The sequence below is a fragment of the Bubalus kerabau genome, chromosome 7 (assembly GCF_029407905.1).
Source record: "Bubalus kerabau isolate K-KA32 ecotype Philippines breed swamp buffalo chromosome 7, PCC_UOA_SB_1v2, whole genome shotgun sequence".
Classification (NCBI taxonomy): Eukaryota; Metazoa; Chordata; class Mammalia; order Artiodactyla; family Bovidae; genus Bubalus; species Bubalus kerabau.
This window is the reverse complement of record NC_073630.1, coordinates 61491444-61506240: the sequence shown is the minus strand read 5'-3', so window position 1 is coordinate 61506240 and position 14797 is coordinate 61491444. Positions and strand designations below refer to the sequence as shown.

The following is a 14797-nucleotide window of genomic DNA, read 5'->3' as shown; positions in this document are numbered from 1 at the left end:
CTTTCTAAAAGGGTGCTCTTTATGGTAGACTATGGTTACATGTCCTTAATTTATTTTTATTGTAAAAATATTACAAACTCCACTCCATGGACCTTAGCTTCCAACTGGGCCTCTCTTGATGCCACTTTAGAAAAGAAAAATGGCCTAAAGGTGAAGGGGGCAGGGGGCGCCGTCACCAGGGTCACAACCTCCCCTAGTCTGTGTGTGAGGAAATCTCCTTAGCATAGCCCTATGTCTCCAAGCATCACCTCAAAAAATAACTAAATAAATAGATTACACAGAACCAGCAAGGGCAATAATGATGCAGTTACTTGCTAATGATGACTTTTAATACCTGTATGTTTTAAATGACAAAGTGTATTTTTCAATATACATAAATAAAAATTTTCCTATTCATAGGACAACGTGGGGAACCCTTGTAGGTTGCACCTGAATTTATACCCACAACTGAACAATCATCTGAACTTACAGATCAAACATCCTGACTGATTTACTGGCAGCCATATATGCTTATCTAGAAATACCTCTATCACTTAGAGAAATGGTTAAGACTTTCTCTAATTTTCTGAAAATAACAAAATATAAATAAACTAATTCTAGTCAAAATTGGGTAACAAGTTGATTCCATATTTTTTAAATTACATTCAGTAAGAAAAAAGTGTAAGAAAAAAGATATAATAGATCTAGTGAAAATGACTTTGGAAATGGCAAAAGAACAGCTAAAAAATCCCTGTGTGTCTAACAAGCAACATATACACCCAGACTTGATGTATCTAAATTGAACCCTACCTTTGAGTGTTCATAAAGTCAGAGGTGTTATTTTCATCTACAGGAGCCAGAAATTTTAGAAAATTTGGCACAGAGGAAGAGGAATGAAGTTTTTTCCGCAGGGCATTACGGTAGGAGATGCTGAGAGTATGGTTGAAAAAAGAGTTTAGGGTAAACACAAACACACAAACTGTAAAACAAAACCTTCAAAACAGAAGACACAGTTTATACATCTAATGATAAGAAAATTAAAGCAAGTAAGAAGTCAAAAACAGTTAACAAATGAGATTTAACTTTCATTTTCAGTCAAATAAAATTCTACTATTTTAAATGAAAGGAATCAATGAACTAATTAACAAACATCAGTCCAATCAGTTACACAAGATGAATAAATTCTAAAGATCTGCTGTGCAACACTGTGCCTGCAGTTTACAACGCAGTGCCCATACAGTTAGTAATATGTGAATACATGAAAAACGTGTTGAGGATAGATCTCATTTTAAGCATTCTGACCAAATAAAAACAAAACCACAGCAATAAAATTCAGTCCATCATCCAAAGTGATTCTTTCTTTTCAAAGTAGAAAAATAATTTTATTAAATTAATGAGGAAGTTTCTGAAATGGCACAAATTGCAACTTATATAATCAAGCACATTGCCGTTAAACGTGTGTGTGTGTGTGTACACACACCAGAGCAGGGGAATGTGAAAAGAAGTATCACATCTTGCCCTCAAGATTGTTTTCATAACAATTTTGAGGGAATTAATCAATGGTAAAATTAAATGGATTCAAATGATAGACTGAAAATTAGAAAAGCACAACCAAACAAGCACACACACACACACACACACGCGCGCGCGCAGTGGCCCCGGGGTCCTGTGTGGACATGCAGCACACCCTCTCTGCGTGACCATCCTGGGAAGACCAACGACACTGAACTTGCCATGCAGGCGGCTCACCTCTTTGGCACGGCATTCCCACTCTGTTCTCCACTCGGGTTATGTTTGAGGTACTTAAAAAAATTAGGCGAGGAGGCGGAGGGGTTAAGACGAGGTGGAGGAGCAGGAGCTGAAGACTGACCTGAGGGACTTTGAGACTCGCCAACAGGTGGACAATTCCCACTAAACAGCAAGTAGAGAGAGGCAGGGGAGTTAGAGGGAGGGGGAAGGAGCCACACCGGAAAAGCAGAGGACACATGGACACAGGAACTGTCAGTCAGTGGGTGCGCTCCTCTTCAGCACCCTCATCCCCACTGGTAAAGCAGCTCAGTCAAGAGGGCGCCATGAAAGGTCCTGCCTGATCACGTCCCACACTCAGAATGACCCCAAGACATCCATTTCCTCCACTCCCTTCTTAGGATCTGACAGGGAAAAAAATTTAATTAAAAGCAAAGGAAAGCAAAACAAAATCCAGAGTTTTAGAAATACATCTCTCTTCAAAATGAATAATAAGCTGCCTTGAACGTCAAAGTCTCATTTCCTGTGCATAAGTGAGCAGAGAGGTCATGAGGGGTCACGCAGAGCAGAAGAGACATGCTGCACGGAGACGGGGAGGACAGTCCCACGTCCTCTCACCATCCACACCAAACACGACCCTACAGGAAGCTGCGTTCTTCGGGGAGAAGGGAAACGGACGGTCAGGAATTCCAATTTCCTGCCACCTCTGGCTTGTGTGAAACAGCAGGCTTTAGCAAGAGGACTAGGAACCTCCAGACAGGAAGGTTTCCATCATCGCTGAAATGCCAGAAAAAGAGGGATGGGAGCGCAGTGGAGAGGCAGAACAAAAGAAGCGTGTGCACAGGGTTTTAAGAAACATGATGAGAACCCATAAAGCCTCAAACTATGCTTGTCGTGGCTCCATGGGTAAAGAATCCGCCTGCAGTGCAGGAAACAGAGGAGATGCAGGTTTGATCCCTGCATTGGGAAGATCCCCTGGAGGAGAAAATGGCAACCCCCTCCAGTATTCTTGCCTGGAAAATTCCATGGACAGAGAAGCCTGGCAGGCTACAGTCTATGGGGTTGCAAAGAGTTAAACACAACTGATCACATGGCACATTCATCTCTAGAACATCACAGAATTGAGTATTAGCTTCTGAAGCAGGTCATGCTTTGGGATCACAGTTATCCAGCCAAAGTCCAAAAAACCACGTAACTATTTTCAATAGCCAACTGAAAACAAAGCTGAAAGATTCCACAGCCTCATCCGAGATTGCTAGCACATGTCGTCCTTCACCAGCAACGTATCAGAGCGCCTCCCCACCCCGTGTGGACATGACATGTCCTGGTTTCTGTTGTCACTGGTCAGAGGGAGGCAGCGGCTGTACACAGGTGCGGCCTGTTTCATATTTACAAGGTGAGAAGCTTCAGATTTTTGAAGTGATTTTTACAGACACCCGTGTCCATCATGTCTCTGACACTTGAGGTCAAATTAACTGCCACGGGACCCCTGAAGGAAGTGGAACTTCTGCTGCTGTACTGCTGACCCAGCTCTAGAAGCAGGACATTCCAACTGCTCACTACAGCAATTTATTAAAATCAGTAAGTGTTACTGGAAGAATCCGGAATTCTCACATTGGAGGCGATTTTCGAGACCATCTATTCCAATCGTGTCCTGCAGTGAAGTCAAATAACTCTGCCAGTCAGGGATAGAGTCCCCACATCACTGTGGCCCAGGCCCCCACCTTCAAACGAGTACTCTCCTGCCCACCTGCTCGCTGCTCTCCTCTAGGCCAGTGGCAGAGTTCCCAGTCAGGGCTGCCTCTCAGACCACTATGCATCTCAAGGGCCATTTCTGCTCATCTTATCTGCTTCCTTACAGTCCCTGCACTTGGACAAGTCACAGGTATCTCTTACCACTACATCTCTCCCAAGAGAGGAAGGTGAGAGGGACATGTTACTCTTTTTAAGCCAAGAGTGAAACCGGACTCAGGTTTCTTTTTCGCTCAACAGACATGCCTGGGATGCACATACCTGGCAGTAACATATGCCCCAGCTATTCATACAACAAATCTACATTTTCAACAAATCTTACTTTCGTTCATGAGGCGTCTCTGTGCTCACTGAGTGATACCTCACAAGTTTCCTTTGCGAGACCCCTGGAGACCCTCGCACCAGCTGGGGAGGCTCCTGGCATTCCACGGGAACATGACTCAGGGTGTTGGCGCGCCTTCGGAAGCCCTGCTTGGGCGAGAGCAGGGCTGGCTCTTCTGTGGGTTGGCTCTCCGAGTCACTGGACAGGTCGTCCGAGGAGCCGAGGAGCCTGAAGCAGCTCTCGGAGATGGGCAAGGCCTCCTTTTCACAGCCAGACGGCTCCTGGTAGCAGAGAGACAGCAGATCAGACGTATCCCAGGGCACTGGTGGCATTTACAGATCTCTGATTCCAGTGGCAGGAAAACATTTCAATACATAAGCACATCTTCTGGTCATAATGCCATCCAGAGGCCACCAAAAAAGGCAATCAAGGCCCATTAAGTGCCTCCTCCTCGGCGGAGACAAAATGCTAGTGTGCAGGACAAACAGGAAACTGCCCAAGCGCAAGTGTGAAGAACATAAATTACAACAAGTAACTGCCCTAAGCAAAGCCAAAATAGTTCTCTTTGCAGAAAACAAAGCTCTTCCCTACTGCCTGTAACAGGTCTAGTGAGTGCTGTGTAACCTGTCTGCACTGTTTAAACAAATCAACTTCTTTATCTAGGTCAAGGGTGTTCATACATGTTTAAAACTCTCTGAATTTGAGCTAATGTTTGGATTTAATTGGGTAATCTTGAGTGTTTAAAATTACATCCCACATTATTCTTAGATATGGAAAATATCTCTCTAGGCACTTATTGACATGATTCAGGGAAAATCACTTAACTTCTTCCTGCACTTCAATTTCCTCATCTGTAAAAGGGTACAGTGAAAATTAATCTCACTGGGTTTCAGGATTAAGCAAGATAATACAACCAAAAGTACCTGTCCACTGTAAAATGTTATGTAAATATAAGTTATTATTTTATCAGGCACTCAGTGAATTTCCTGAGTGAGTCCTCAAACATTTGTTAGGACTCACAACAATATTTTAATATCATAGGCTCTCAGGATGCATACTTTTTCAAAGGAATGAACCATCACCACTCACACTTAGCACTGCATGCCCAGGATGTGGCCAAGGGGGTAATGGTGAGGGGGAAGGGGGGGATATATTTTTCTCAAATCAAAAAGTACAAAATAAGAAGTATACCAGCTTGTCCCTACTGAAACTGCTAGAAGGGATGAATAATTTTCAACATGAAAAGAGCGAATGCATCGAATGGTGGACTGGAGAATCTAGATTCCATCTGTTCATCTGACCTGTAACTGAATGCCTCTTAAATAAGAGGCATTAAGGATTTTAATTTTTTTTAATTAAATTTATGTTTATTAAGGAGAGAGGTTAAGAGCACTTAATGTAACAGAAATTAGATTTAAAAAGCTTAACTTCCAATACCTTATGAAATGTTAATCACTCTAACTGTAATGTAAATTTTTCATTCTTTAGGACTCTACAGTTACAAAGATTCTTTAAAGGTTTAAAAATGTGTCTAAGACAATCCACCATGAAAACCTATTCATCTCAATTCTCATTAACATCCCTCCAAATTATGTGAAAGAGTTACCCTTTAGCTTCATATTACACCTGAAAGGGCCAATGGATGTTCAAAGAACATAGTGATATCAATTTAGCAGTTTGCCATAAACTTTTTAAAACAATAGAAAATACCAGTATGTATCATACACTGTTTACAGTAAATATTGTTTTGTAAAATTTTAATTTTATGTGTGAGCATGTATGTACGTGTGTTTGTAAACCATTTCACAATGTTGTTATGGTCTAAAAACTTGGAAAGCCACATGCCCAAAGGGGAGTTCAAGGCAACTTCGATTCCTGTGGTAAGGGGCTGGCCTCCACAACAACTCCTCCTCTTCCCATTCCAAGGCACTCTGCCCTCCCCAGCATAAAACCCGAAATCCACTTTGCTGGTGGTTAAAAAGGTGAGCTAACCAGGATTAAATATGTTTGTGTGTTTAAAAGGCAAAAAATGAAAACAACGACATCACAGACACAGGTTTGTTACCAAAAAGAACTGTTGGCTTGCTTATCATCACAAAGCTGTGCTTGGTGGCAGACATGGAAGGGTGAGACTTATTTATAAAAACAGTGATGCTTAATGATAATCACAGAGTCAGCAAAAGGACACAAGAATTTAAGCTGCATACTTCTCAAAATTCACAAGCTCATGTTTGAGGTTTTCCCAATTTAAATTATTTGTAATATATTTCATTTAGATTTCATTGGAAAATCTACTAAAGAAAGAAATCCACTGATTGCCTTGTGATTAACTAGATCTCAGTGGCCTGAAATTGTGCGTTTAGCTCTTTGCTATGGAAGAGCCTTCTGCTTCGCTAAGCACAACTTGTGTGTCAGAGCAGATCTGCACGACCAGCCCTCCACCTGCATCATGAAGTCTGGAAGCACCAAAAGTTTCATGATGGCAGCTGTGAGGCTTCTCTGGTTCCTTCTGATAGGCCCTGTGTAGAGCAGACGAGCAAGACCCATTTGTTGGTTTCTTCAGGGTGTCATATAAGAAGAAACGTGCTTACTTTGCTGGTGTTACTGAACATGCTAGACACGGAGGAGCTGTCCAGATCCAAACTGGCTGAGTGTTCCTGGAGGCCTCTGGCTTTATTACCCTATGGAAAGAAAAGCCGTCAAGTTATGACTCCTGAGGCTTTTGCAAAGACATTTGCTAGAAGCAATCTAGTCTATTTAATAAGCTCAGGAGAAGTACATCTGAGAAATGCTGCTGAGCACATGTGTGCATTAAGACAATCAACATTTCTTTTTTTGTTTTTTTTTTAAACCAACCTAAACATTCCAAAGCACCCTGAAGATTAGTCATTTGACAGGAATGATGGGCAGGAGAGGAGACAGTGCATCTAGAAGAAAAGCAAGCGCTGAGTGTGCACACTCAACAACTCTCCTCTGAGTCACACAGCACGGTGAACTGCCAGCCTATGACACGCAAACCACAATCTCTCCGTTTGGGAGCTCTCAAAGGCAGGCCCACTCCAACTCCAGTTTTGTAAATGAACCGCTTTTAATGATCTGTAAGGATGCTGTATAATTCTCAGAAACATCTTTGCACAAAATAAAATTTAACAAAAAAAGTTTCAATTGGAGTGGTTTGTGAAATAAAAGAGAACCATAAGAAGATACTGAAAGTTCCAGAAAGGTGTGAAACTTTTGAGAGAAAAGAGAACTTTGATTTCTTAGAAGTCAGTCATTTGTTAAAGAACTCCCAGATTGGTATATATGTTCTTCCTGTAGAGCTCCCAGTCACAAATTTTTTCTGTAAAGTGCCAGATTAGTAACCTCTTAGGCTTTCTGGACCATGTGGTATCCATGGCAATGACTCAACGCTGCAGAAAAGTATCCTGAGACAATAGGTAGCTGTGTTGCAATAAAACTTTATTTACAAAAGCAGGAAGTAGGGGACTTTCTAGCAGTCCAGTGGTTAAGACTCTGCACTTACAATGTAGTGGGGCTCAGGTTCGATTCCTGGTTGGGGAACTGCTGCTGCTGCTGCTAAGTCACTTCAGTCGCGTCCGACTCTGTGCGACCCCATAGGTGGCAGCCCACCAGGCTTCCCCGTCCCTGGGATTCTCCAGGCGAGAACACTGGAGTGGGTTGCTATTTCCTTCTCCAATGCATGAAAGTGAAAAGTGAAAGTGAAGTCTCTTGGTTGTGTCCAACTCTTCGCAACCCCAAGGACTGTAGCTTTCCAGGCTCCTCTGTCCATGGGATTTTCCAGGCAAGAGAACTGGAGTAGGGTGCCATTGCCTTCTCTGTTGGGGAACTAAGATCCACCCCCCCCCACACACACACAAAAACAACCAGGAGGTGAATGGCATTTGATCCCCAAGGGCCATGGTTTGCAGATCCTGCTATAAACAGTTCCAGACACATAACAGCAGCAGCAGCTAACAAAGACAATTTTTAAATTATACCTAGTGATGATAGGGAGACCGGAACCCACACCTCAGTGTATCTAACCCATGCTCTTTACAGGGATTGGCCAACAAATAACATTCCTCTGGGAGCCAAAAATTCCATTGAATATAATACAAAAGAGCAGAGAATTTTTTAACCCTAAGTTATAAACTGAATTTTAAGGGTAGATAACATTTTTCTAACACTGAGAAGACACGAACATCTATACTCTATGATGAACACTGATGGAATGAAAGCAAAGAACTGAATTTCATGCTCTCTCAAAAAGGAATTTAACTGAAATTAGGAGGAATTATGTCACTTACCCGAGACAAAATACTTTCTAAAGATTCTGTTAAAGACCTCTTCGCTTTGTTTTTCAGCATATCTAGCCTAAATCGAGTGGCACTTGATGGTAATTCGCTTCCAATATTCTCTGCTGCAATCTGTGACGTCTAAAAAGTGAAACAATTGAAAGTTAAGCCACTTAGGTCTCCCTTGCCTCCTCCTTTCCTTCCTTTTTAAAGGACTGAAAATTTTCTAGGATGCATCTTTTTGATCCTAGGTCATATTCTTTCTGTGACTTCATCTGCTCCTTGGTGACATGACTGCAAGTCTGGGAAATAACTTTGCCTCAAAGAGTTGCACTACCCACTCCAAACAAAACAGGGAAAAGCACTTAGAAACCAATCAGTTCACAAAGAGTTTAGAGCTCAGGCTCTGCAGATGGATCAGAGACATGTCATTCACTAGCTACGGGATTGTGCAAGTTACTTTCTCTGAGCCACAATTTCCTCTTCTGTAAATTGAAACCAACCTCAAGATCTAATCATAGGACTTTGTTATGAGATTAAAACAGGTTAAGCATGTAAAACAATGGGCACAGCTTCCAGTACAAAGGGGACTATGATTAGCTTTTCAAATTAAAGTAACAGCTTATTTTTGGGGGTGATTCAGAGGGTGAGACAAAAAAAATCTAATCAACTAAAGAATCCATCCTGCCTACAATAATCTCTTCATCTCCCCCTACAGAGTTCTTTTTCCTCTCTCCTATGGTTTCCATCATCTCATCATTCACTGTCCTCTGCAACCCAGTCTCTCCCTTAACTGACCATAACATGAAATGACAACATAAAAGTCTGTCAATCACAAAATCAAATTTAGTCTTACTTATTAGAGCTATGCTTAACAAACAAACAAACAAAATAAATAAAATTCTCTAGATTAAACTGTTTCTTCTATGGATTCTTACCTGAATGCTTCCTGCTAGATGATGATTTTGATAGAAAAACACACAACCGCATCCTCTATTACTCTAAACACCAACTATCCTTTGTTGTTATACATTTCAAGCATACAGAAAAGTGTGCAGATTAATACCTTAAAAGCCTTCATACCACCCTTAGCTTTGGCTAAGTGAACATTTTGCAGGTGTTGAGAAGAACAATAATGAGCACAGGCTCTGGCATTCACTCAAAAAATTATATATCCTGGGTGAGTATGTTATTAGTCACAGTTTGGTCCTGTTAAATCATTTACCAAGAATTAGAACCTATCCAGGCTCAAGTCAGTCTCTAGAGCTAAGAGAATTACCCACAAAGAACCCACAGGGGCTTGCATTTGACTCAACACCAGTTTACTCCTAAGAAGTTGAAGACTTGCTTTCAACCAAAGTTTTCACAAAGGAGAAGCATTTTGAATAATTTTGGTACATAAAGAAAATTCTGGCTAAAAGACTGGTAGCATATAGGAGATCCTTCAGAGACAGAAGAAAAACTACACTGTGGTTTTCTTTTTATAAACCAAGCCATAAAAATCTCTGTATACTTAATTCAATGCTTCTTCTAGTCTCCTCTACTGTCTAAAAAGGTTCTTTTCTATGTCTATCACCATAATTCAAATGTAATCTGAAAATACAATCTTTATAAAATAGTTCACATTTAGAAAATAACACAGTCCTTGTTTATTTTAAACTAAGCATCTAGAAGTTTCTCCTTTGAAGCTGATGCTGGTTTTTGGATAAGCTTCTTCTTTGGGGCTCCAGAGTGACTTGTACTGCAGTCCCCAGACTGCCCATGCCAAGACTGAGGGGTGAACTCTAAGCATGAACATTTGGAGCCAAGGTTTAAATTCTGAAGCTAGGATGAAGTTCTCAGCTCAGAACACACCATCCAGGGGTGTCACAGAGTATCCACCAGCGGCCTTGTTCACAATAACCAGCACCTAAAATTAACTTTGGCGTCCATCAAAAGGAGAATGGAGAAACAAACCGCGCTGCTGATGCAATGGAATAAAAAGGAACATACTACTGATTTATGCAACAACAAGGATGAATATCAAAAATATCCTTTTTTTTCCCAACTCCACACCCCCAGTATGCTAAGTAAAACAGAAGCTCTGTATCTGAGCAGCATATAAACCAGGCTAATACTGTATGCGATTTATCAGTAGTGCTATCTTACATTCACACTGCATTTTTAGTAGAAAGAATTTCCAGGCACTGTATGTAATTGTGAAAGAAGCTGTACGATGTCACCCTCATTTTATCAGGGAGAAAGGTGAGATGACAGGGCCCGGCTCCTTGCAGCTCAAGGAGCTCATTCAGGTCGCACCGTTCACTCGACGCCCTACTTTAGTCCCCTGTCAGAGCAACCACTCTGCCCCCGCCACAATGACGCAGACAGAAACTTGCCTCACCTTTTCCAAGCACAATCTAGACATTTCCAAATTTTCCCTACATGTGTAACAAGTGAAAATAAATTGCAGAGAGGAAAAGAGGTTTCAAAGCCTCAGAAAGTCCTCAAGACTCTGTTCTACAGAGTGTCCTGGTGAAATCAGACAATGAGAAAAAATGCCATACCTGTTTTATCTCCCCAATATGGATGTGAACTTTTTGCTTCTCTTCATATAAACATCTCAGGAAAGAAATAATCAATTCATTCTCTCGTTGCTCATTTCTTGGTCTCAATTTCTTAAGGTTAAAAAAAAGAGAATATTTTTACATTAATTTTTAATTGTCACCAAGACTGCTAAACCATTCAGTTGAAAATGCTAGCTTCCACCATCGAACCAGTGCTTTTACCCAATCATCTCACTAGGGGGCACCAATGATCCTAAAAGTGAAGATAATTTTTAAAAAGAAACAGACAATGAAGCCAGTGGGCCAGATATGGCTTCTGACCTCTGATGTCCTTATACCTAAAACAAACATTTCACATCAGATAGAGGCATAGTTAAAATATTTAATAAATACTCTTAAAAACATCAGAAAAGGACAAGAGCCATGATGCCTGCACATTTATAAACTCTTACGCTTAGGGAAGTAGAAAGGAAAATAGCAACTGATCCAGGGTCATGGCTCCTTTCACATATCAAACATGTTCATCAGGAAGCATTTTCCGGGAGCCCCAGAAGGCATACACTTGCACACAAAATGTCATGGCACAGACTCAACTTTTTTTTTCTCATATTTTAAAAATTCTTTGCACTCCTTTTATTTTTGGGGCAAGGTAGTGGCAAAACACACTGAACTAGAAATCAGGTCATGTAGGTTCAAGGTGCTGCCTGGAAAAGGGATCAAAGGCAACTCATTTAAGCTCAGCCTCTCTGTCTGTTCAAATGAAGATTATGCATGCAATACACTCCAAGGTCTCCTTCAGCTCCTAGACTCTTTGGACTTAAAATACCAGAGTTCATGTTTAGAAGACCATCTAATTTAATGTATTCAATTATTTTCCCTGAATATGAAGCAAACAAAACTGAATTACTCTGGAGATACACAAAGCCTGCAGTTTATAAACTTTTATATATATATAATGACAGTTTTCCACTGCCCTGCTTCTTCTCTCTCCCTACCCCAATCCTCTAGCTTGCCCTTTAAAACCAAGTCTGGGTGTATAATAAGCAGATCAACTACAAAAGCATCTGAGGCTGAATCAAGGCTGTTCTGAGCAGCCCAGCTAAGGAACATGTTTACCCTGTGTCATAGACTCGAAAGAGAGCAGAGGTAACACCTAACCCAGACCTTCTAACATTCCCTCCCTTAAATGCAAAGATCATTTTAAATAAGCTGTTCCTGCCACTCAAGGAAATGGTAGTAAATGATCAGAAGAATTAACCCTGAAGTAAACTACAGACTTCAGTTACCATGTCAATACTGGCTCAATTGTCAAAAAGGTACCACACTAAGACAAGACATTAATAGGAAAAACTGGTTTGAGGAGGGGGAAAGGGCATGATAAGTTTTATGGGAACTCTCTGTATTTCCACCCACTTTTTCTGTAAAACTACTCTAAAAAATAAGTCTATTAAAAAAAAAAAACAAAAAAACTGCAAGAAAGAGAAGCAGACAGGAATTACGAAGCCTCTGAGCAGGTACCCGAGAGCTGACCCATTCTTTCTTTTCCTAATCTTCAGTGAAACTTTTGGGCACTCTCACAAGAAAATCTGTATTTTCCTTGGAGAAATTCTTCACAATTAATTATTTCCAATATCAAAACAGCCCAAGAATGCAGCAGTAAGAGAGGAGCATTATTAGTACATTCTCTTTTCCTCAATATATACATGAAAGAAACTACTGGAATGGACAGAAAATGAGACTAAATCAAGCACAGTGTACTCCCACAGCTGCTGGCCTATGCGAGATAGGCCAGCGAGACACCGCATCACGGAGCTCATTAAACACCACGGGGGAAAGACACTACGGCTGAGAAGATCGTGTCTGTGGTGTCACACAAGGTCAAGAAATAAACGCTTCCTTACAATAACTGAAACGTGACTACGGGCTACCCTTCCATTGAGCGAAGTCCCTTGAATGCCTCCCAGGGAACTTTACCATTCTCCAAAGGGGAAAATCATTATGTCCTGTAGGTGACTTAGTCTCATAAACATTCATGAGTCCGAGAGACAGGTCTAAGGAAACTAATGGGGAATCAAGTTGGATAATATTGCTTTGCAGTCAAAATTAACTTGCTTATTCAAAGTTAACCTATGGAGTCAGGTCAAGAATCAGGATGCCGGTTACCTGGGGCAGGACCAAGGTGGGGCTCTGAGGCTGGAAATGCTCTATTTCCTAACCTGTGTGTTGCTGCAAGGTGTATTCATCTTATAAAAATTCACTGAAATACAGTCAAAATTTTATAATAAAGTTGTTAAATATATTTACTATATATAATAATTATAAACCTTTAAAACTGATATACTATATATATTATGTATAATATATAATTATATAGCATATATAATTATATATCGTATGTAATAACTATAAACCTTTAAAAACTGAGATATAATTATATATAACATATAATTATATATAATATATATTATTTTTATATATATATGCATTATGTATGTAATATCTATAAACCTTTAAAAATGGTGAATCACTACATTGTATACCTGAAACTCATGTACTATTATACATCAACTATACCTCAAAGAAAGTTTATTTCATTGACCTACACACCACTGATTTGTATGCTTTTCTAACATTAGTTAATTTTTTAAGAAAGAACAATACAAAACAATTGCCTGTTAAAAGTAACAAAGCCAATTTTGTTATATGTTTCTTAACCTCCTTTCTATGTGGAGTGGGGCTATAAACCAGTTATAAAAGCAATATGAGAGTCAGTTTCCAACACTGTCTACGAATACCAGCATGCTGAGAAGGTCTATGGTCTTCTGAGGAGTCTACTTAAAATGCTTAGTTGGACAATGACATCTTTTTAAAAAATTATAATGAAATCTTGAACAAATAATTTTAAAACTGTGGAAAAACCCAACTAAGTCCCTATATATTCTGTTCAAGAGGGGGAAAAAAGCTCCTCTAGCTATTAATCTTTAACTTGTAAAGTCATGTCATGTTATTTAATTCATTATAGCATTTATTGAGTACACATCTACTTGGTTTACCTACTCAGTTGAGTATTAAGTCATTCCTTGAAATACACTCAGTCAGATGAAGAGAATTTGACATCTGAGACATTTTCTTTACTAGCCCTATTCAACTTGAAAGCAACTTCTCCCCGGGACAACCGACGTGGACTCAGCACAGCCGGCCAGCACAAGGACAGAGCCAGATCCCGCCAGCAGGGAGGCTTCTCACATGTCCACGTAGACGTGTTTGGAAACTGTACATTTCAAAAAGGTCATAAATTAAAAAAAGTAGCTCTGCAGTGTCATGAGTTCTCTTAGAGAAGGGTTAGCACATCCACATGCCCATCTGGCACCAAGGCCTCCTCTCAGAGCTCAGAGTCAAAGCCAGCTTGTTGGCAGCAGTGATAAACCTCAGCATCATTTGCACAGTAATTAATTTATTTTCCTTTATGGTTCCACTTGGGTTGCACTTTTATTTCCCCATGAAACATTTATTTACAAAAACAATGAATATGTAAGCTTTGTGCTTAGTTGCTCAGTCGTGTCCAACTCTTTGCGACCCTGTGGACTATAGCCCACCAGGCTCCTCCCCGCCCATAGAGATTCTCCAAGCAAGAACACTGGAGTGGGTTGCCATGACTTCCTCCACGGGATCTTCTCAATCCAGGGATTGAATCCAGGTCTCCCACACTGCAGGCAGATTCTTTGCCATCTGAGCCACCAGGGAAGCCAGTGTATGCTTTAAGTACAATTATTTCAATAGTAATTAATTTCTTTTATAAAGACTTGCCCTTGGAGAATTCCTCAGAAACAACTTTTCTCCAGGAAAAACTGAAAGGAAAAATATTAACCATTCTATTTATAAGAGGTCTCATGACACTCAAAGCCACTTTTCCCTTATGATCCAATCAAAATGCATGATTTTCAAATGCATTAGCAGGCACTACTACCTAAAAAGAAACTAGTGACTTGGTTTATATAATATTTTATATAAAACAAAAACAGTCATTGAGGAAATAACAAGACTATCAATAAGCCATCAGAAGACGAGATCCATGTTAAGTGTGTATTATTCAAAGAAGAGCTACACCTACAAGGGTGAAGGACAAACTACAAGCTGGTTATGCAAAGCCAATGAAC

General features: G+C 40.3%; 1 protein-coding gene across 10 annotated transcripts in view; it reads right to left on the bottom strand.

Moving 5' to 3' along the window:
- TBC1D1 (TBC1 domain family member 1) overlaps positions 1-14797 on the bottom strand; it is a 224923-nt gene that overhangs the window by 86590 nt on the left and 123536 nt on the right. For 6 of the 10 annotated variants that reach the window (XM_055588261.1, XM_055588260.1, XM_055588252.1 and 3 more), the window contains 6 exons: positions 10641-10751; positions 8107-8235; positions 6391-6480; positions 3800-4080; positions 1729-1890; positions 790-909 (listed from right to left, as the gene is read on the bottom strand). In XM_055588261.1, the coding sequence (XP_055444236.1) occupies positions 790-909; positions 1729-1890; positions 3800-4080; positions 6391-6480; positions 8107-8235; positions 10641-10751 (893 nt within the window). The remainder of the gene's footprint in view (positions 1-789; positions 910-1728; positions 1891-3799; positions 4081-6390; positions 6481-8106; positions 8236-10640; positions 10752-14797) is intronic. The other 4 variants (XM_055588253.1, XM_055588254.1, XM_055588255.1 and 1 more) reach the window with 4 other exon arrangements.